The sequence below is a fragment of the Mus caroli genome, unplaced genomic scaffold, assembly GCF_978045245.1.
Source record: "Mus caroli unplaced genomic scaffold, Mus_caroli_1 scaffold_17, whole genome shotgun sequence".
In the NCBI taxonomy this organism is placed as follows: Eukaryota; Metazoa; Chordata; class Mammalia; order Rodentia; family Muridae; genus Mus; species Mus caroli.
In genome coordinates this window covers 11,059,223-11,082,959 of record NW_028227272.1, presented here as the reverse complement: position 1 = coordinate 11,082,959, position 23,737 = coordinate 11,059,223, and the positions used below count along the sequence as shown (strand labels likewise).

Here is a 23,737-nt window from a genome sequence, read left to right as displayed (position 1 = left end):
GGCTGGTTCCAGACTAGGATCGGTGCAGGTGGGTCCTGGGCTTCCCTCTTCCATCCCTCCTGGGCTCAACGCCCAGACGGTTTCCATTCCTTTTACGTGCAGCTGCGAAGAGGCTTTGGGGAAGCAGCCTCGTCCATCATGTGGAGGGCTCCTCCCCCACCTCTACATTGAGGCAGCCAAGCTGCTGCTGTCCTTGGCTCTGCGCAGTGCTGCCCAGTGAGGCTGGGATGGGGTTAGGAATGGGGATGGGGAGGACCAAGATCCAGATGTTTTCAAGTCTGAGAAGCAGGTGAGCTTGGTCCTGGAAGGATATGGAAGGGTTCCAGATGGACTGGGATATGAAAGGCCACACAGCACCCCTATTGGCTTTGTACACCGTGATCTGTATCTTAGCTCTCCAGAGTGAACATTGGTATTAAACGGTACTGAGCTTGCTGAGGACCCTCAGAGGACTCAAGTCTTCTGGCCTGCAAAATAGGGCTGGGACAGGTTTGGGCCAGAATCATCCTTGGGTTGGAAGAACCAGCTGCACATGGGTCTGGAGCTCCTGTCTGAGCACTGGGGTCCCTATACCGCCCCGCGGGCTCAGCGGGAGGCTGCGCGGGACCATATTTAGTCAGGGGGAGCCAGAGCCCCGCTGGTATGCCACGCTGGGAATTCCTGTTTCGAGAATTGCGCCTGGCCTTTTTGGGTTGTCTCCCGCCCAGGCCCAGGAGGGAGGACCAGCCCGGGACCTCGAGGGTCCGCGCGCGGGGAGCGAGGCGTCCCTGGTCTGGCGTGGGGCCAGCTCTGCCTCGACTTCCTTTTATGGCCTGAGTGGTGTGTGTGCAAGGAGAGGGGGGGAGGGAGAGAGAAAGAGAAAGAAACTGACTTTAGGGACATAACAGATGAAATGATAGAGACAGCAAAAAACATCACAGGGAAATCAAAGCTAGAGTGTAATGGAGAGTGTGTCAGGTCAGACAAAAGAGCCAGGGAGCCAGGGACCTAGATCCATACAGGGCTAAGGGAAAGAGATTGAGAGGTATCCCTTGCTGAGGGGGGACAGCTGTGAACTTGCGGGGGACCAGCAAGTCCCCCGCATTCTCTTAGGGTCTTAGCACGCATCCTCCAAGTGCCATAATGCACTCTTCCTCCAGCAGCACCCCGCTTTTCAACGATGTTCAGAGAAACCACGTTATTGGTTCCAGGCACCCTGGGATTATATTTAATTTTGGTTGTAGTGTGAATGGAACTGTAGAGAACAAGTTAGGAAAAACAAGTTTCCCTTTCTTTTCCCACACATTCCCAGCAGTCACGGGAGGATATGCGGTGACCTGCTTTGCACCTTGCAGAGTTAAAAAAAAAAAAAATCACCTTTCCCCTCCCTTTGCTAAACACAACTGCCCTCGGATCTAAGAGGTGGCAGGTGAATGAAGAGGGGATGAAGGAGAGTGGGAGGTATCAAGCCTCCAGTATGTATGAACAGGAAGAGGTTAAAATCCAGCTGGAATGGACCTAGGGGGAGAAATTCTCACGTTTCCCTACAGACTCTGCATACCGGATTCCTTTTCTGTAAGGACCCAGGATCTGGGTGGCTACAGGGAACGAGGCCTGAGGCTGTGGGCCAGTGCGGCTCTGTTCCTCACCTGCAGGGGGCGCCGCGAAGGGAAGAGGATCCTCCCACCCTCGGACGTCCGACAGCCACCTCCCCTTTCCACTCTGGGACAGCGCTGACTCTATAAAGCCAGGCGTCCGAAGCTTACAGAGAGATTTGGACCATCCCAGCCTGGGATCAGTGCCAGATCCGAGCTCTCCATCCGGTGTCCTCCTGCTAGTCACCCCGGAGTAGATCTGTAAGTAGAGTTGATCCCTTAGGGGCAAGCCTGGGTGGTGGGTTTAAGCCGCTTCTAGTGCATCCTCCTGGGAGTGGGGACTCTGAGGGGTCCTGATTGTTATCTCTTATAAGACAATGGGAAGAAGCCCGGTACAGGATCGTTCTAGACCTCCTGTGATTACTCCCACCCCCCCCCCCACGCCCCCACCACCCACCACCCACCACGTCAAAACAGCATCCCCAGGTTGTCCGTGAGCAGAACCACCTGGGGAAGTGGAGTAGGCAATTAAAGATTCTGGTGGCTAGGCCCAATTCCAGGTATTTTAAGACTAGAGTCTAAAAAACAAAATGGTCTACTTAAAAACCAACCAGTGTTTATAGGCTGCACAGTGGACAGATGTGCTGTGGTAGAGCACTGCGGGTCCTGGGTTCAAATCCCAGTATTTGGGATGATGATCGGAACCCAAGGTTATTCTGACTAGGTCACGGGATGGATAATCCACTGACCATTGCACAAAGTAACTCAGAAACAGGGGTGAAAGTGTTGAGAGTTCTGAGTACAGGCTGTGGTGTGTGTGTGTGTGTGTGTGGTTTGTGTGTGTGTGTGTGTTTTCCATCTACTTGGGTGATTTTGCTGTGGATAGTTACTGGTAGACAAGGCTGCTTATTGTAAGATAAGGCTAGTTTCTTTCACTCTGTTCCCTTCCAGATCCCAGACTCTGTGAATTAATAAGGGAGTTCTACTCCTGGTTGGTTAGGGCCCCAGATGCCCAGGTGGGTGCGGAGGCTCCATTTGCCTCCCCACCCACAGGTGCACTGAGTGAGCAGGCGCTGGGTTTGGGGCTCCTCAGTGGGAAGGTTACTCTTAGGACAGAGAGAGGAACTAGCAGGAGAAAGCTCTGCGATTCCAGTTCAGAATTGTTTGGAAAGCACCTTTCAAAGTTATGTCTGTCAGAGAACAAAAGAAACCTTTTAGAAAGCCGGGACTAGGCTGTTTTGGTTCTACCTCTAAGAACTGCGAGAAGCCTCAGAGCTTGCTGGGAAAGAAGGGACGTCCGGCTGTGTTCAGCACACTGCTCTGCTTCGTTCTGTGTCCTCTGGTGAAGGTTCTTCTCTTGCTCGGTTTACTTCAAGATGCTATTTTAGACTTGACTTAGAGCTTGACCATACAGGTCCAAAAGTCTCTCATGGCAAGGAACACCTTCTCTTTTTTGATGTGGTTGATGGCACACTTAACAAGCCAGGTACTTAACAGCACTTAAGTGGAATCAAGTTATTTTAATCATTACATACACTTCACCATGAAGATGATCATCTTGTCGTGACAGCTCTTTGTCTTTCCTGAAAACCAAAATTTGTTAGACTCCTGTTTCTGGTGGATTCCACCACTTTTTGAAGACGATTGAAACTGACCTTCTACCAATTTAAACTGACAAAGGCTGTTCGATAGAGGGATACAGGTGTGGTAGGAGTCCATCCATGAGGCTGGGTGACCCCAAAACACATCCGTGCTGAGCCACCTTGGAGAAACCTGTGGGTTTGCTTCATAAACACTATGGACTTTCATTGTGATATCTGAAATAGAGCCTCTCTTCCGTACAAGGTAGTCACTATGGATTTATCATTACTTTTCTGTGAGAGGCTGGGCTGGAGGCAGACATGCCCTTGTATGGTAGTGTTTTCTACGAGGCCATCCCCAGCCCCCTTGGCCAATCACCCAGCCTTGCTATGCAGCCTGGCTGGCTTGGGTTCTGGGTGCTTCACTGTCTTTCCTTGTAGAGATAGGGGGCACTTAGAAGACACTGAGGCTCTTTTTTCCCTCTCTCTTCTTATTTGGAAGTTCTATTTGTATATTTTTTTCTGGTGGAAATTAGCTCCTGTCTTCCATACATTTAATAAGAGCAGGTGGTATTTACATCTGATGAACCATTGAGTAATTTAGAAAACTATATCCCATTTCAAATACTCAGAAGGTCTTAACCACATTATTTTGCCAGGTACAGTGACTCATGTCTGTAATACTAGCACTTGGAAGGAAGGCTAAGATGAGAGAACTAATGAGAGTTTGAGGCTAACCTGGAATACATAGCAAGTTCAGGCTATCCTGGACTACAGTAGGAAACACTATCTCAGAAAAAAATGGGAAAAAAATCAAACCCCAGCCTAATGGTGCATAACTTCAACCCCAGCATCTGAGAGGTAAGACGGAAGGAGCAGGAGTTCAAGGTAATTATCAGTTGCTGAGTGAGTCCAAAGCCAGCCTGGGCTACCTGGAAATCAGCTGCTTAGTGAGTCCAAAGCCAGCCTGGGCTACCTGGAAATCCTATCTTTAAACATTTGTTGTTGCTGTTGGTCTCCCTGATCATTTTCCCATCTGCAAAGTGGGACTGTTGAGAACAAGCCAGTGTCTTAACGTTTTTGTAGCACTTGCTTAGTCTTCTCAGAAGTCGAAGATCACTTAGCTAGGGTTGGATTCCCCGGCTGCAGCAAAAGAGAAAGACTCATTAATTGGAGTCTCACAGTAGCCCTTTGGAATCAGTACTAATAGTCTTCACTCCATTTTATAAATGGGCTTTGAAAACTTTGTTCTAGGGGGCTGGAGAGATAGCTCAGCTGTTAAGAGCACTGACTGCTCTTCTGAAGGTCCTGAGTTCAAATCCCAGCAACCACATGGCAACTCACAACCATCTGTAATGAGATCTGATGCCCCCTCTTCTGGAGTGTCTAAAGACAGCTACAGTGTACTTATATATAATAAATAAATAAATAAGTCTTATATATATATGTATATATAAAACATTGTTCTATCTATCATAACATATAACATATGTTCTATCTAACATATAGAACATATAACTTTGTTCTATCTATCAAAGATGGGGGCTCTCACAAACTAAGATTCTTGTAACTCCAGAGCCTAAGGGATGCCCTTTTGGGAACTTTCAGTAGATGACCCATTTGAAGGGTTTGACACAAGGCTGACACCAGCAAAGTTCAGCTGATGGTAATTTATATGACTAGAGATGTTTAGGAACATGCTCTGTGTGACACAGCTGGTATCACTAAGCCAGAAAACCCAAAGTATGCTCTTTCCCCTAAAGCAGAAACTTACTCCTAATTTTCCTTTTGTGTAAATCTTTTTTCAAAGCCAGCTCCTTTTTGGAAACCTCTCATGTTACCAGAATACTTTCTGACCAGTTCTACTAGCACAGTTGTGATCACTATTCCTTTAGACTCTTATTGGATCTCCTTCCTGTGCGTGGTAGAAGTCTGCCTGGCTCTTACAGTGTCCCCTTTGCTCCCTGGTTGTCTTTTTGTCATTGGTGACATTTAATCACATTGATCTACAGGCTGTAAGGACCAGGGAACCCAGAGTTGGAGAAAGGCAAGCTAGAACTGAAGGGAGAAGGAAACTGCCCAGTATTCTAGCAAGGGGAGGTCAGGTTACCATGATGCACCTGAGCTTCAGGGACCCATTCTCATCAGAATGGCCAACAGGGTGGGGACCTGACCTGCTCCACTCAGGTCCACTTGAACTTGCTCTCTGTGCTATGGGTCCCTACAGACAAATCTAGTCTACTGTAAGCTAGAAGTTCATTTTTAACAGCATCTGAGCTGAACACATACAGACCTTCTTTATTGTCCCTGTCCCTGAGTCATGCAGCAGGAGAACTGTTTGCCACCCTTCAAGGCAGCTGGGAGGTTGCTCAAGATGCTATGCAAACTCTACAGCTTGTCATGGAAGGGACTTCAGCATCTGTGGATTGTGGCATACAAAGTGCTCCTGAAACGGACCAAAGAATAACTGTCCCTTCCTGCCCCTCCCCTAGTGAAACATGCAATCAATGACAGAGAACCTCACAAGTGTCTTAAGCCATAGGTCATTCTAGCCATCCCTCTGGTTCCAAATAAGCATGTTTCTCCCTTTTTTTTCCCTCCATTTTTTCCTAACAAACATTCTTTTATTTTATTCTTTTTTGTTTTATTTTATTTTATTTATTTATTTATTTATTTTGGTTTTTGAGACAGGGTTTCTCTGTGTAGCCCTGGCTGTCCTGGCACTCACTTTGTAGACCAGGCTGGCCTCGAACTCAGAAATCCGCCTGCCTCTGCCTCCCGAGTGCTGGGATTAAAGGCGTGCGCCACCACGCCTGGCTCTTTATTTTATTTTTTATTTTTGGTTTTTTCGAGACAGGGTTTCTCTGTGTAGCCCTGGCTGTCCTGGAACTCACTCTGTAGACAAGGCTGGCCTCGAACTCAGAAATCTGCTGGGATTAAAGGCATGTGCCACCACTGCCCGGCTAACAAACATTCTTAAATATCATTCTAAATTTTTTCTAAGCCAAATGTCTCATTTATTCAAATCCTGGCATTTTACAAAACATTTTTCACCTTATCACAAATCTTCACTATCTTTTCTATATCTTCATATCATTCTTCATATTGTACGCTTCTTTTTATCTGCTGCCTAGTATTCTGTTATGTGGAAGTTTGATAGCTTACCACATATATACTACCTGGCACATGACTCGATGTCTAAGTGGTGGTTGAGGAAGTACCTATGTAGGCGCTAACTATTGCTTATCAGAAGTGCCGAGGACCAGAAGTGATCCAGATTTTCCTTTTCTTTTAAATTCTTTTTGATTTGGGGATATTTGCATATGCATGATGAGATATCCTGGAAACAAGAGCACTAATACTTTTGTTGTCTATCTTTTTTTCTTTAGTTTTGATTTTAGACAAAGTCTCTCTATGTAGTCCTGGCTATCCTGGAGCTCTCTGTAGACCAGGCTGCCCTTGAACTCATAGAGATCCTCCTGCCTGTGCCTCCCACATGCTAAAATTAAAGGTGGGAACCATCACATCCAGCTGTGAGCACAAATCTTGATGTTTCACCTTTGCTTTCTGCAGATAGCTGTACAGTCATTACACTCAATGTTTCTTTTTTTATTTTTTAAAGATTTATTTATTTATTTATTTATTATATGTAAGTACACTGTAGCTATCTTCAGACACTCCAGAAGAGGGTGTCAGATCTCATTACAGATGGTTGTAAGCCACCATGTGGTTGCTGGGAATTGAACTCAGGACCTTTGGAAGAGCAATCAGTGCTCTTAACCCCTGAGCTATCTCGCCAGCCCCCACAGTCAATGTTTCTGATGCTACATTTTCATTGTGACCTGCTGCATGAAGTCAGATATGAACTTGTCCACTTGCACAGTATTAACCCTCAGAAAGCTATGAGCCTTCAGACCTTTTGGGGTAAGGGTATTTAGCTTGTATACATATTCTTGGCTGGTAAGCTCTCTTCCTGTAATCACAGGAGTTCCCAGCAGAGAGGTGAATAGCTAGCACATTGGAATCAGCATCTGTCTCTAAGTGGTCTTTGAAAGAGACTGGATATCTGCCTGGACCAGCCAGGCTTGTGTCTCAGCACCTGTTTTAAACATTGCTCTTACCTGCATTGTAAGATGTAAAACACAGTGGGGCTCAGAGGGCCCAAAGGCCCTGAACAAGGGGTGATCTCAGTTTTGTGGAGTGGGGAGAGAAGACAGTGGAAAGAAGGGAGGGGGCAGGCAAGGAGGAGAAGGTGTTCATGTATATGTGTGCATTCAAATAGAAGCCACAATGACTGGCTGTTGTTCCTCAGGTACCCTCCACCTTCCTTTTGGAGACAGGAACCCTCACCAGCCTGGAACTTGCCAAATAGGATAGGCTGGCTGCCCCTGAGCCCCTAGGATCTGTCTTTCCCCTCCACCCTAAGGGCAAGATTTTAAGCACATGTCACACATACAGCTCTTCTCTTCTCTTCTCTTCTCTTCTCTTCTCTTCTCTTCTCTTCTCTTCTCTTCTCTTCTCTTCTCTTCTCTTCTCTTCTCTTCCCTTCCCTTCCCTTCCCTTCCCTTCCCTTTCCTTTCCTTTCCTTTCCTTTTTTTTTGGGGTGGTGGTGGTGGTGGTGGTGGTGGTGGTGGTGGTTCTCTGTGTAGCCCTGGCTGTCCTGGAACTCACTCTGTAGACCAGGCTGGCCTCGAACTCATAAATCTGCCTGCCTTCGCCTCCTGAGTGCTGGGATTAAAGGCGTGCACCACCACTGCCCAACTTCTCTTTCTCCTCTTCTCTCCTCTTCTCTCCTCTTCTCTCCTCTTCTCTCCTCTCCTCTCCTCTTCTCTTCTCTTCTCTTCTCTTCTCTTCTCTTCTCTTCTCTTCTCTTCTCTTCTCTTCTCTCTTTCTTTCTCTTTCTTTTCAACATAGTTTTTGACGCTTTAACTCAGGTCTTCAAGTGTCTGCACGTCAAGCACATTGCTGACTTGCCAGCCCATGACCCTCTCCCTTAATCTCCAAATGCCTTTAGTGGGAGAGACAGAATCATTTCACCTTAGCCATTGGAAAGAACTTCCTTCTAAAGCAGCTTGCGAAGCCATTGGGATTCCCAGTGTGTGTGTGGCAGTGTTACCAGGTCATTGTGATGGGACAGGTTCCTATTCTCTTTTTCCTGCGGAGGTGTCTTGGGGACCTGAGGATGGTAGGGAGGTGTATGGCATTGGGACAGAGAGTGAAGAAGAGATTTACTGCTGAGAGCAAAAAGGACTGTTAGATCTAACAATCTAACAAAAAGGTCAAACTTTTTTTTAAAAAAACCTTTTATGACCTTAGTTGTAGTAATAGAAAAATAGGAATATAAGTGATGTCCACTTCACAGAGCCCTCATAAGACAATCAAGATCATAAATGTGAGCCGCTCCTGCTCTGATGCCTAGTGAGTAGAGGGGCCCTGAGCAGATGTAGCTCAGTTGATAGGATGCTCACCTAGCACGTACAAAGCCCTGCATTCCACCCTCAGCATCACACAATCCAGGCATGGTAGGAAACAGTTCCAGTCCATCTTTGATGACATAGTGAGTTCAAGGTTAGCTTGGGCTATAGGAGACCTCATCTTAAAGATGAAAAGGCTATGTAATGATGATTAAGAACAGATTCGTGTCCCAAAGGCCTCCTGGGGCAGCACGAGTTTGAAGCACTAGTGTGCATAGCATGCTCTTCCTTCTCCTGGTATGTCAAGTGACTTTCCAGACCCAGATGTGGCCTTGAACTAGAACTGACATTACTGGATCCCTTTTGGTAAACTGCAGCTTCTGCTCCAAGAACTTGTTTCTGATCTCTATGGTATTTAAAATCCAGGCAATGTGTAGGGTAGGGATGGGCATGGTGGTAACACCTACACTCCACGAGGATTGCTACTTTGAGACCAGCCTGGGCCTTGTGTATGTAGCTCAATGGTAGAACACTTACTGAGTGTGTACAAGGCCTAAATTTGATCTCCAGTACCTCAAATATTGGTCAATGAAAAATAATCAATTTAGGGGTGGGAATAAAGCTCAGATAGTAGAGTGTCTGGCTAGTATACACAAAGCCCCAAGTTTGATCCCCAGCACTCCAGAAACTAGATGTGGTAGCGTATACTTAAAATCTCAGCACTCAGGAGAACTTTAAAGTTATTCCCAGCTACGTAATAATATGAAGCCAGCCTGGAATACATTAGATCTTATCTCAAAATAAAAGTTTCCATTTCAAACTGAGGTCAGTTTTCCTTCTGGGAGTGCTATCTGTCAGTGTCTAGTCCTCCTTTTGATGTCACACCTGGGAAATGGTGGATAGTGGCATAGAGTGGGCTGAACTCACACTTCACAGGGCCGGAAAACTGATCCGTGCCAAGGCCAATCGTACATAAGCTGAGAAAAGCCACTCTAAATCAGGAGTCAGAGCAGGACCAAGAGTTAGAAGACCAAATGTCACTTCAGTCTGTACTGCCATTGCCCTGCTGGTTCTAGCCATCATTTCTTTTTGGTACTGGGATTAGAACTAGGGCCTTATGCATGCTAAGTAAGTACTCTGCCACTGTGCCATAGCCCAGCCTATCTGATTGTTTTGAATCAGGGTCTCTCTTTGTAGCCCAGGTGTACTTAAACCCACCATCTCCTTCATCATAGGACTATACGTGTGTTCAGCTTTATTGTTTTTCTATCCTCCCTGTTTTATGCAATGCCTGTACTGATATTTCTTGCTGTATTGTCACTGTCCCCAGCTTTTGAAATTTTCAGGCTCTGAGCAGAGGCTGAGGCAAGTTCTGACAATGAACTGAGTTACCCTGAACTTCCAAACTGCCAGAAAGAAGCAGAATGTGTCCTCTGCATGTCTGTAATTCTTTCTGTCCTTGGGTTCTCTGCCTGCCTCCTCCAAATTCTAAAAGAAGAAGAAAAAACAAAAAACAAAAACATACAATAAAAAAACCTTGCGACTTTCTTCGGAAACCATAAGACTAGCCGAAAGGATCGACCAGCTGCTTTGCCTCGGTGTGCCTCGGTTTCCTCATTGGTAAACAAGTGCTGCCACCTCTCCTAGGTGGTTTTGCAATGCTGGGGATGGAATCCAGGACCTAGAATATACGAGGTACCCTGCCTCTAAACTGTACTCTCTAGCAAAGTGTTGTTTGCATTGTCACCATGTTCTATGGTGCTGGGGATGGGGACCCAGGGCCTGGAGCAGTCTCTAGGCTGTCCGCTAGACATCTCCCTGGGCTTTGTTATTTATTTATTTAGTTAAGAGCTTTAGTTAGTTAGTTAGTTAGTTAGTTGGTTGGTTGGTTTAGGGCTTTGTTATCTATTTATTTAGTTAATTTAGGGGATTAAATGAAAGACTATCACTCCGTATGAATAGCAACTATTACAACTATTTCTGGTATAATTAATTTCTAGGACTCTGAATTCTTTCCAAGGCAAGTGCGTGTCCAGTGTTGTTCTGGGAGCTCCTCCTTCCCTGCAGGTTCATAGGAGCAGAGTGGTTTTCTAGTTGTAAAATCTGCCAAGAACTGGAATGTCCCGTCTAGGACTATCCATCTTAGTGATGGATAAGAAAGATGTGGCGCGCGCGCGCGCGCGTGTGTGTGTGTGTGTGTGTGTGTGTGTGTGTGTGTGTGTGTGTGTGTGATGTTCATGTGGTGGTACATGCATGTGGGTGCATGAATGCACATGCTTCAGTCCTAAAACAGGGTCTCTCACTGAACTGCCATCAAGCTCTTGGGATCTGCATGTCTCAACCCTTCTCCCATGCTAGGTTACAATCATATGTGGCCAGGCTAGCTTTTTATCTCAGTTACCAGTACTTGAACTCAGGTCTGGACAGCTGTTGTTGTCAGCTGAGCCCTATCTATTGTCGTTAACATGAAGCTGTGTTTAAAAGGCATCCTGAATCCCGTCCTCATCACTCCCCAACCCCAAACATTCCTGGGCATCCAGTCTGGAAACCAACATTTCAGCTTGCTTGGCTTTGACCAAAGCAGTCTTGTGCTTCACAACTGTCAAGGGCAACAAAGCCTCAGGGAGAAGCCAAATGACTTCACTCCTCTTTTGGCCAGAGACTCAAACTTTGCACTTGATCTGGTTTGTGCTTTTGAACCCTGTTTTAGATGAGGTTCCTGGAAAAGCTAATCTTCCTGTCTTTTTGTTTTTCTGTTAAACCTTTTGTGATGTTTTTTAACTTAGTTGCAACTTAAAAAAAGGCAGCTTGCTGTTCAGGAGGAATGACACAAACACTAGCTCTCCAAGTGATGGTAGACCATTTAAAATGGGTCATCATCTATTACAGAAAATATAAAATATACTTTACACTTCTGAACTAGGTGTTTAAAGTACATTTTATTTTATTTTCCTTTAAAAATAGATTTATTAATTTATTTTATGTATATGAGAACACTTTAGCTGTCTTCAGACACACCAGAAGAGGGCATCAGATCCTATTACAGATGGTTACAAACCACCACGTGGTGGGAATTGAACTCAGGACCTCTGGAAAAGCAGTCTTAACCCCTGAGCCATCTCTCCTAAAAAATAAAAAAAATTTTATTTTTAAAATAAAAAATTAAGCCGGGCAGTGGTGGCACACCTTTAATCCCAGCACTTGGGAGGCAGAGGCAGGCGGATTTCTGAGTTCCAGGCCAGCCTGGTCTACAGAGTGAGTTCCAGGATAGCCAGGGCTATACAGAGAAACCCTGTCTTGAAAAAAACAAAAAACAAAAACAAAAACACAAACAAAATTAACATTTATTTCATGGGTGTATGTGTGCGGGGGCTCACACATGATTTATGTGTGTGGACTGACATGTGTAGTCATACAGGTGTATAGATGTATGTGGGCTCACACATGCAGTGGTACATGTGAATATATGTACATGGGCTCACACATGCAATGGTACATGTGAATATATGTGCATGGGCTCACACATGCATGCAGTGGTGCATGTGAATATATGTGCATGGGCTCACACATGCAGTGGTACATGTGAATATATGTGCATGGGCTCACACATGCAGTGGTACATGTGAATATATGTGCATGGGCTCACACATGCAGTGGTACATGTGAATATATGTGCATGGGCTCACACATGCATGCAGTGGTGCATGTGAATATATGTGCATGGGCTCACACATGCAGTGGTACATGTGAATATATGTGCATGGGCTCACACATGCAGTGGTACATGTGAATATATGTGCATGGGCTCACACATGCAGTGGTACATGTGAATATATGTGCATGGGCTCACACATGCATGCAGTGGTGCATGTGAATATATGTGCATGGGCTCACACATGCAGTGGTACATGTGAATATATGTGCATGGGCTCACACATGCAGTGGTACATGTGAATATATGTGCATGGGCTCACACATGCAGTGGTGCATGTGTAGAAGTCAGAGACAGTTTGTGGGAGTTGGTTTGTTCCTTTCATTGTGTGGGTCCTGAGGATTGAACTCAGGTCATCAGGTTTTGTATCAACCCTCTTTACTCCCTGAGCCTTCTCTCAACAGCTCCTCACTAAATAATTTATTACCCTTTTATTAAAAAAAAAAAAAAGCCTTCCACAAAACCATACAACAACAAAAAGATCTCCTGTAGCCCCAGGGTGGCTTTGAATTCCCCACATAGCTGAGGAATTTGAATTCCTGATGTTCTTGCCTCTACCTTCTAGATACTAGAAGTTGCCGTGCCTGGCTTCTCCCCCCAGAATTTAAGAAATTATTTAAGGTAAAAGTGGCGATGTGTGCTTATAAGCCGAGCTCTCAGGAAGAAGCTAAGGGTGATGATTTTGAGTTTGATGCCAACCCAGATTACAAAGCATCTCATCAACAAATCAATTTTCAATTTTCAATTATTTCTTAAATTTTTGAGGCTGGGGCTGGGGAGACAGCTTAGTGGTTAAGAGCACTGAGTGCTGTGCAGCTCTTCCAGAGAACCCGAGTTTGATTCCCTGTGCCCCCCATGGTAGCTCACAACCATCTGTAATTTTAGTTCTAGAGATACAACTCCCTCTTCTGGCCTTCTCAGGCAGACACATAACTACAAAGACATATATGCACAGAAAACACAGAAACATAAAATAAATAAACATTTAAAAGGGTTTTTTTGGGTGGAAGGTTCTTTTAAGTAACAGTCTTATGTTTTGTAACAACTGCATTCAATTTTACTACGTTTTTAATTTAAGGCTGTTTGTTTGTTTTCTGTTTGGAACAAGGTCTTATGCAGCCCAAACAGCCTCAAAGTTGTTGAGGCTGACCTTGAATTTTTTTATACTACTGTCTTCTCAAGGGCAAGCATTTTAAGACAGGCAAAACAAGCTATCTTTTAGCTTTGATTTGCTGTGCAAATATTGGGTGTGCAAGTGTATCTGTATCTCTGCGTGTCTCTCTGTGCATGTCTCTCTGTGTGTATTTTTCTCCCCCTCACTTTCCTCTTTCTCTTCCCCACTCTCGTGTGTGTGTGTGTGTGTGTATGTGTGTGTGAAAGAGAGAGATGGAGAGAAAGAGAGAGAGAGAGAGCAAGAGAGAGAGATCAGAGAATGAAATGACTTGTGGAAGTTCTCTCCTTCTACCCTGTGGGTCCCCAGGATAGAACTCAGGTTATAAGGCTTTGCAGCAAGCCCTTTTACCCACTGAGAACTTCTTGCTGGCCTCACTCTCTATTTTAATTCACTGATGGCAGTAGTGCTTACTTTTGAATCCCATCTGAAGGCTTACTTTTGTTGTTTGGTTTTTAAGGCAGGTCTTAACTTTGTGATCCAAGCTGGCTTAGAACTCACAGGAGTTATGCCGCCTCTGTCTCCCAAGTGTTGGGACTGCAGATGTGAGCCACTGTGCCTGACTGCTCCTGAAAGCTACTGTTTCACAACGGTCTTTTCTCTGTGTGGGTCTGCTTAGTTGCAGAGTTAGGTGGTGTCACTCTCCAGCTAATGGTCTGAAAATGAAGGCTCTGGCGGCTGAGGAAAGAGCTCTGGTGCAAAGAAAGCACGAAGACCTGAGATCTGTAAAGCCCATATAAAAAGCCAGGCATGCAGCTATAAACCCAGAACTGAGAAAACAGAGACAAGAGAATACCAAGAACTTGCTGGTCAGCCTGTCTAGTTTAATTGGTGAGCTTCAAGCTCAGTGAGACCCTGTCTCAAAAATAAAATGGAGAGTGATTGAGGATGAACTGACAGCAAGTCCTGGCCTACATACATACATGCACACATGTGAACTCCCTCACATGAACATATTAATACACAAACATTTGCACACACTTGTGTATACATTAACAGGTGTCTATACTGGCACACACATTATAATACACATGCATATACAAATGTGTACACAAACATATGCACAGTATACAAACACATGCATAAATGCATACATATACCTGGTGCATGCATGAACAAACACAGTCACACATATGAATGCATACATATTCACACATGGACACATGAGCACATACATATATGTTATGTATTTTTGTTTGTTTGTTTGTTTTTTGTTTTTCAAAACAAGGTTTCTCTGTATAGCCCTGGCTGTCCTGGAACTCACTTTGTAGACCAGGCTGGCCTCGAACTCAGAAATCCACCTGCCTCTGCCTCCCAAGTGCTAGGATTAAAGGCGTGCGCCACCACGCCCGGCTATGTTTTATATTACACTCCATCACTGGGCTACACCCCAGTCCAGGTTTCAAATGTTTATAAAAAGAAAAAAAAAGGCTATTATCTATACTGTTTCACAATTCCCTTAAAAAATGATCTCTTAATACTCAATTTCCAGGGAGCTGCAGCAGAGCTTCATTTGGAAACAATTGGCATACACTCTATTTTTGATACTAGGGATTGAACCAGAGCCTTGTAAAGGCCAGCACACTTTCTACCACCAATATGCATTCATTGCCCCTTTCCCATCAAGTGTTTTCAATCCAATTAATTTTAGTGTATTCTTAGATTTGTGCATCCACTACTACAAATTCAAGAATATTTTTATCGCCACCCCCCAAATAACTGTACCTGTTAGCTGTTATCTTGTGGTTCTTCCCCAGTTGCTAATTTACATTGTTTTTGTGGACTTGTCTAGTCGGGACATTTCTTATAAATGCCATATGTGGCCTTTTTTCAGCATTGGGTCTTCAGATTCAGCCACATTGTAGCAGGTGCAGCACTCTGGTTCCTTTTTAGGGCTCAATACTGCTCTACTGTGTGGATCTACCACACTATTTATTCATTCATCTGATGATCATGGTCAGGGTGGCGTTTCTACTTTGGGGCTATTATTATAAGCTTGCTAGGAATATTTATGAGAAATACTTATTTTTTTAAAGATTTATAAGCCGGGCATGGTGGCGCACGCCTTTAATCCCAGCACTCGGGAGGCAGAGGCAGGTGGATTTCTGAGTTCGAGGCCAGCCTGGTCTACGAAGTGAGTGCCAGGACAGCCAGGGCTACACAGAGAAACCCTGTCTCGAAAAACCATTAAAAAAAAAAAAAGATTTATTTATTTTATATATGTGAGTACACTGTAACTGTCTTCAGACATATCAGATGAGGGTATCGAATCCCATTACCAATGGTTGTAAGCCATCATGTGGTTGCTGGGAATTGAATTCAGGACCTCTGAAAGAGCAGTCAGTGCTCTTAACTGCTGAGCCATCTCTCCAGCCCCATGACCACATCTTTAGATGCATTGATGTAGTCATTTATACTGAGAACAGATCTGGGATCATATGGTAGTTCTGTGTTCAAACATCAGAGGCACTACCATTTATTTTATAACAGGCATTTAAGATTTAGGTATCTTCTAGCTGAGTGGTGGTGGTGCACACCTGTAATCCCAGCTCTCGGGAGGCAGAGGCAAGTGGATCTCTGTGAATTAGAATGAATTCCAGGACAGGCAAGAAAGCTTGTTTTGAAAACAAAAAAACAAAAACAAAAACAAAAAAACTTCTTAAGCACCAAGTAGTTGTTCACTGTAAGAAACTTCCCTGGTCTGCATACCTCATTCCACAAATGTACCCATTACCTTGGATTGCCTGGGTTTCATTCTGAGTCTTTCATGTCACTCCTTACCTGAAGGATCTCAAGGTCATTGCCCTCTTTGATAATATAAGCCCAACTGCAGGAAACATTCTTATTCTTTTGTGGGAGTTTTTGTTGTTGTTGTACTCTACATCCCTAGATGTGGAGAGGTGAGGTGAGGGCCTGCTTGTCTTTAGGTTTGTTCTGACCCCATCTCTTCACTCCACAGGGGACCACCAGACATCATGGCGCAGAAAGGGCAGCTCAGCGATGATGAGAAGTTCCTCTTTGTGGATAAAAACTTCATGAACAGCCCAATGGCTCAGGCCGACTGGGTAGCCAAGAAGCTGGTGTGGGTCCCTTCAGAGAAGCAGGGCTTCGAAGCAGCCAGCATCAAGGAGGAGAAGGGCGATGAGGTGGTCGTGGAGCTGGTGGAAAATGGAAAGAAGGTCACAGTTGGCAAAGATGACATCCAAAAAATGAACCCACCCAAGTTCTCTAAGGTGGAGGACATGGCAGAGCTGACGTGCCTCAATGAGGCCTCTGTGCTGCACAACCTGAGGGAGCGATACTTCTCAGGCCTCATCTATGTGAGTGTCTTGGGGTGATGGACTTCTTTCAGTCTCCTTGTGGAAGAGAGGGGATTAGAAATGTATTTGTGTGACCAGGGATGGTGCATCTTTGTAATTGCAGCATTCAGGATGTTGATGTGGAAGATCAAGAGTTCAAGGCTAGCCTGGGCTACATAGTAAGACCCTGTCTCCAAAAAAGCGCTTTCCTATGTGTATATGAGGACCTAAGTTTAGGTTCCTAGAACCCAAATACAAAGTAGGGCATGGTAACACATGTTTGTAACCCCTGTCCTGAGATACAGAGATTAGACTAGCTGGACTAGTATTTAGTCTCAAAAAAATAAGGCGGAGAATGAATGAGAAAGACATCCGTTATCAACCTCTGCCATGAATATACCTCTTGAAGATGCACATACACAAGCATGTACACACATATGCACCACATGCACACAAAATTGTGCTTACGCTATAGGTCAAAATTCTCCATATCTGACTACAAGTTGGGGTCACACTTCAAGGTGGAGTTGCTCAGACCTGAACTCATATAGCTCTGCCCTGCCCTGCCTGGTTTGAGGTATAGAACAGACTATCACATTCTTCAGTCCTCTTATTTGTAAAATTGGATTGATCACCTTCCACAGGTACATACAGATCCACATGGTCATTCACTCAGCATTAAAGCATATGACAGGTTCTAGGGTAGGGTGCTGATGCCCTTCCTGGCCTTTCTTCCATTTTAGAGTCAGGAAAACTCCTCAGAAAGGCTGGTGCCTTCCTGTCCCTGGGGACTAGTTCACATAAGGATCTAAACAAGAAACATGGGACCTAAGACTCTGTGGGTCCACTCCAAGTATGACTTGGAGTCACACTTTCCAACATGGCTACCCCTGAACACTTGCCTCTTAACTAATTGAGATGTGAGTTTGTTTGTTTGTTTGTTTGAAACATGATTATTTATGAGATCATTTCTTCAGCTATATCGTGGCCACATGTCATGAGCTTAACAGCTGCTATACCAGATGGCATAATTCTAAAACATTCTCACCATCAAGTTCTGTTGCTCAGCCCGACCTACCTGAGGATGGTGGAACTAGAGGACACTGGTTCCTGGTGGATTGGACCAGCTCCTCAGAACACAGAGGACACAGATGTTCCCAGTGTTCCCGCCAGGCAGGCAGAGACCATGTCTGCAGGTATCAGTGAGTCCTTTGGAAGGTTTCCTTTTTCTCCAAAATGCTCTTCCGTTCTCTGAACTGTGAGGAGCCTGGTCAGCCTCATGTACTGAGGCTCTTTCTACAAAGAGACCAGAGATGCTTCCTGGCAGTTGGACCCTTGAGAATGCCAGGGTTCTTGTTCTTGCTTGTGTGTTTGCTGTGACTGCCTGTTACTGGTACCTTGTTGGGCTCCTTGCATTACCTCTGGAAAAGGATGCTCTATGGCCACAACGTCTCATTCCAATCCTTCAGGTTATTCAACCTTTAACAATGTGGCACAATATAGTCACCTACAGATGTGTTTAGCCAAGTTTTTATCTATTCTGGGACTCACAGGGCCCATAGGCTGCAAGTTAGACACACCTATTACAGTTTGCCTCTTGAAAATGACAAGAAGTACCTCCCCCTGACCCCATAACTGTAAAATGCCCTGCAGGTAACTTTTTCCAAATTAGGAAAATTAGTACTACTTACTGAAGAGAGCACTGGGTTCTAGGACTCCAATCTCCCCTCAACATGTAGTACTACTGTGTGGGGATGGAGATTGCAGTCTCCCCTCAAAATACATCCCCAATATGTGGGGACAGAGATGGGCCTGTGTGCTCATTTCACCTGAAAACTCTATGACATGGTAGAAATCAGGAAGTATAGGGGCTTGGAAAAGTCCCGAGACCAGAGATCATTAGAAGCAGATTAAAGTGTCTGTAGGCTTCAAATATCTGTCATGCTTCTCTGGATTAGATCAATCCTCTTGGCCTCGGGACTACGGACCCACTGCTGCCTAGTATCATTCTGCTCAAGTGAATCACTTCATAGAAACTTCTGCCCATCATGAAAAATAAAAGCTGTATGGGTTTGGGAGCCAGGAGTGAGCTCCAGCCTACAACAACATAATGTAGGGTTTCTGTTGACTGACTGAGTGTGTCAGAGAATTCTGAACCCTTGACTCAGGAGGCTGGCTGGCTGATTTTTTTTCCCTTAATGATAGAATCCTTCCACTGGACTCATCTTAAACAAGGAGCCTTTCAGAAGGTCGTGGCAGGCCTTTTGTCCTCTGACATCTAGAAGGTTCTGTCTAAGACAGAGGGCTTTCTTCTTCTTTTGACCAAGGGTCCCTTGCAGAGTTGCTTCAGGGTTTAGGGCACACCTGGCACATAGCTCTGATTCCTGGCCTCATGCCCTCTGGCTCTTTTGTGTGCCGTTGGCCAAGACCTCTCTGTCTATAATTTATTATAGAGGACATTAGCAGTTAACTCTCTTCCAGGCGTTGCATTGGGGTTGGGGTGGAGGTGGTTAGGGGAGAGGAAAGGGCTTAACTTCGGGTCTATCATGTGCCAGGGACTTTCCTGCATAGGGACACCGTGGAAGCAGTCACTCTACAGGGCCTCAGAGTATAGAAAGAAAGAGGAGAGCTGCAGGCTACCTCTTGGGAAACCTCATAAATTTGTTCTTATAATTTTATAGCTTCAAAGATGAAGCCAGGATATTCACTTAAAAATTATCTTTGTAAAAGCATATGTTGAGGCTGGGGGGGGTGGTGGCTCAGTAGAGAAAGTGAAAGGACCTGACTTTGGATACTCAGTGCTCATGTAAGAAGCCAGGTGGTGGTGTGCTTCTGTAACGCTAGCACTGGTAGAGGCAGGTGGTTCCAGGACCTCACTGGGTGCCGCCTAGGCAGTCAGTGAATCCCAGAATCAGTGAGATATGTCCCAAATGATAGTGGAAGATACTCAATGTTGACCTCTGGCCCCTACACACATGCACATATATGCACACATGTACTGATTTGAATATGATGCATACACTTCCAAGAGAAAGTCATATGTTTCAAGAGACAGGAGTCCCTCCCTGCCTTTTGTCTTGGGGACAAACGTGACTTACAGGGTCATTTGTGCAGGTCTGAGAGTCTAACAAATCTAGCATCAGTATCACTCCCTCCTGTCACCTTATGCAGCTCACTGCCTTCCCTCAGCTGTGCTGTGGCCTTCTGCCTCCCTGTATCAGCACCTGGTTAGACCTAAGGCCTATTGGATAGATAGCTGTGGGATAGATACAGAGCTTTCCCTTTTATCCAGCCCTTCCCCTTCTCACCCCTACCCCTGCTCTTCAGGGAGAGTAGCCCACCGTGTGCTTGGAGATGTGAATCTCACTATTTAGCTCAAGCTGATCTCAAACTTGATGTCCTCCCACCTCAGCTTTCCCCGTGCTGGGAAACAGTGTGTTCTCAGCTTCTTTCTTTCCCACCAAGCCCTAGACAATATTTTATACATATATAAATTCAAAACACTTTCTGCTCCCTTTAAGTGGCAGCTTGGGTCATATTCTGTTGTGCATCTGTTTGGTCTCTCTCTGTTTCTGTCTCCCTCTGTCTCTCTCTGTCTCTCTCCTCTCTCTGTCTGTCTCTGTCTCTCCTCTCTCTGTCTTTCTCTCCTCTCTGTCTCTGTCTCTCTTTCCTCTTTCTCTGTCTTTCTGTCTCTCTGCCTTTGTCTCTGTCTCTTTGTCTCTGTCTCTCCTCTCTCAGTCTCTGTCTCTCTGTCTCTCCTCTCTCAGACTCTGTCTTTCTGTCTCTCTCTCCTCTCTCTGTCTCTCTCCCCTTTCTCTGTCTCTCTGTCTCTGTCCCTCTATCTCTCTCCTCTTTATCTCTGTCTCTCTCTACTCTCTCTGTCTCTGTTTCTCTGTCTCTTTCTCTTTCCTCTGTGTGTGTGTGCCTCTCTCTGTCTCTGTCTCTCATCTTAACATGTACTTTTTTCATAGCAGAGCAGAATCTCCTGCTTCAGCCATGAAATGCACCAGCAAGGCTATCCACTACTGACAGGCACTTCGGCTATCACTGGCCCCTCAGGCCCCAGCAGAAGTAAATCCTTTATAAAGTGTCAGTCTCCAGCACAAATGCTCAGAAAGTGTGGATGCCACAGTCAGCCTTGTAGAGAATGCAGGGTGGTGATTCTCAGGGTCTGGAGGAGGGAGGAATCTCAGGGTCTGGCCATGTGGCACCTAGTGGGTCATGAGGCAACACTGAGATTGCCCCTGACGTGTGCCTTTCATTCAGCTTCTTCCTCGTTACTTCCAATCCCCCTCTCTTCCTCAGGCCAAGGCCTTGGAAGCAGCTCCTGCTTGGTGCTCTGGGGCTGACCATATAAAGCATGGGGGAACAACCAGGCCTGCTTCCAAATACGGTCAAAAAAGGGAGATTCTACTCCAGCTGGGACCTGCTGGTGGCACTGGGCCTTGAGATGCCTTGCTAGGACAGGAGGAGGGATGTTGGGACCTCTGAATTCAAGCATCAGGAGAGGGACTCTCCTGGGCGTGAGACCCTGGTTTCCCCCAGATTTGCCAGCTGAGCAGACTCAGATCTGCCTGAAGCATGGCTTCAGTGTGTGCTGTGTGGATGGGCTCCAGAGGAGGAGTAAACAGGCAGGAAGGCAATACTCCTCTCCCTGAGGAACTGAAGGTTAAGTCTCAAACTCAGGACCAAGGGCTGAATCAGGGGCTGATTTAACATATGATACTGGCCCCAGGTTCTCCGAGCATCTTTTATGTACCTGTTAAAGAGTCATCCCGGTTGGCATTCCCAGCCCCTTACCTTAAATTCCCTAGCCTCTGAGCTCTGCTGCCCTTCCCTGCAGCTGTTCTTTCCCTATATAACCCAGCTGTTTTGGCTACATGGCCTCTTTGCCTTGTGGTCTCTTGGCTTCTTGTGGTCTCCTGGCTCACCCCTGGCCTCATAGCTCCGAGTTCCTTTCTCTTCCTCTCTTGTCCCTTTACCCCTAGACCTGTTCAGTCCAGGCTCTTCCCGGTGCTTCTGCTGTGCTCTCCCTCAGATCTACAACAAACCTTCTGCTCAGCCCATATCTAGGAGCATCAGGTCCTCATTTAGTTTTTCCTATTCAGAGGTGGAATCAGGAGGATTTCTTTCTCTTACAGATTTTACTCAGCAAATATTTACTGGATAAGTGTTTACCCTGTGCTGGGTGTCAGAGGCACACTGGTGTCAGTTCAGTCTGGGAGGGTGATGTGCCCTGAAAGAGGAGATGGAGAGACCTGGGGAAAGGAATTCCACGCACTGGGAACAGCATGTATAGAGGCTCCAAGGTGCTAAGTTTTCTGGTCTATTAAGACTGAGAATATCCAGGCATAATTACTTTGAGTGAGCACCTGCTACATACAGAGGTGGTGATAAATAACTCCTGTGCATCATTTCCGAGCCAAACCATGAGGGAATTGTTAGTATGTCCCTTGGTTTGCAGATCAAGATGACTGAAACTCAAAGAGGTTAAGAGATTTGTTCAGAGACTCCCAGCTAGAAGGTAGCACGGTCAGGGCTCAAATTTAAGTCCCCAGTATTCTTAATTACTGACTGGATTAATTAGTATCTATTAGATGCCAAGACTTAGGTTGGGGCTGAAGAGGACAGAACAGGAGCTCATGTGGTGTGGGTGACTGTAGCTGGCCCTTTCAGGTCAGACAATGACCTGGGAGACACCAGGCAGATCTCCCACCAAGCTGGAGCCTATCCTGGCTACTGCTGACATGGAAAGATGTCTCTTCCCCTGACTGTTCTAGGTAGCTATACCTAATTGACTGTAGATGACCCACATCCCACTTTTCTGCCTCCCTCTCTACCTCTGAGCATTCTCTCTTCTCATCTGGACTGCCCTCATTGTCCTTTAAGGTTTAGCACTCCAGCAGTTCCTACAGTCACCCCAAAAACTCTTCAGGAGTTCTCTTGTTCCTGTTCCTGTTGCTTGATGTGAGTCTTCAGTCACCCTCTCTTCCCCTGGAAGTTCTTGGAGAGGGACAGACACTGGTGGCTTTTCAAGCTTGGACCTTCAGGGCTCAGCGGCCCTGAGAGTCCTTCTCTTTGCCAACCCTGCAGCCGTGAGGAGCAGAGGGCATGGTCTTGTTTCACCACCACCATCTCTTTTTTAAAGACAGGATTTCATATTGACCAGATTGGCCACACACTTGCCTTGTAGCTGAGGAGGACTTTGAACTCCTGATGTTCCGAATACTGGGATTACAGAGATGCAGCACCATAGCTGGTTTATGTGGTACTGGGGATGGAACCCAGGGCTTGTGCATTCTCGGCAAGTACTCTACCCACTGAGCCACATTACCAACCTTTGTAACTTTACACCTTTGAACGTGCTGTAGAATGTCACCTCCTCTCCACTGGGAGTTCCCTATGCTACTGTATTTCGGTGGCATCTCTAGTTTGTGATATGTGACTCTTACTTCTCAGCATTTACATTCCTAAATTATTAAATTATAACTAAACATCTGGGCATGGTGATGCATATCTTTAATCCCAGGCTGGCAGGTCTCTGTAAGTTCAAAGCTAGTCTGGTCTACAAAGAAAGTTCCGGGACAGTCGGGGATAAACAGAAAAACTCTGTCTCAAAACAACCCAACCCAAATCAAACCAGACCACAAAATTACTTATGAGAATTCTTCAATAAATAATAGCACATTCTTCCTTCTATCTAAGGTTAGGACCCCTGCTGTGTACACACCACTCCCTCCTCCCTCAGGAGGGAGTTACATATTTCATTGCTGTTTTTGTTACAAATTAAAAACTATAAAATTAAAACAATAACATTGTTATTGGTGCCCTTTTGGTTTATGTTGTTTTTTGAGACAGTTTCTCTGTGAAGCCCTGGTTGTCCTTGAACTCATGCTGTAGACAACCTGGTGTGAACGAAGAGATCTGTTTGCCTCTACCTCCGAGTGCTGGAATTAAAGGTGTGTGCCACCACTGCCCATTGGTAGT

The 23,737-nt window shown here is 45.5% G+C and overlaps 1 protein-coding gene across 4 annotated transcripts in view; it reads left to right on the top strand.

Annotated features, from left to right (window-relative positions):
• The first annotated feature begins 1,754 nt into the window (after nucleotides 1-1,754).
• Nucleotides 1,755-23,737, top strand: part of Myh11 (myosin heavy chain 11) — a 98,758-nt gene continuing 76,775 nt past the window's right edge. For all 4 annotated transcript variants that reach the window (XM_021185416.3, XM_029470543.2, XM_029470541.2 and 1 more), the window contains exons 1-2: nucleotides 1,755-1,835; nucleotides 16,411-16,771. In XM_021185416.3, the coding sequence (XP_021041075.1) occupies nucleotides 16,427-16,771 (345 nt within the window). In that variant the 5' untranslated portion in view covers nucleotides 1,755-1,835; nucleotides 16,411-16,426. The remainder of the gene's footprint in view (nucleotides 1,836-16,410; nucleotides 16,772-23,737) is intronic.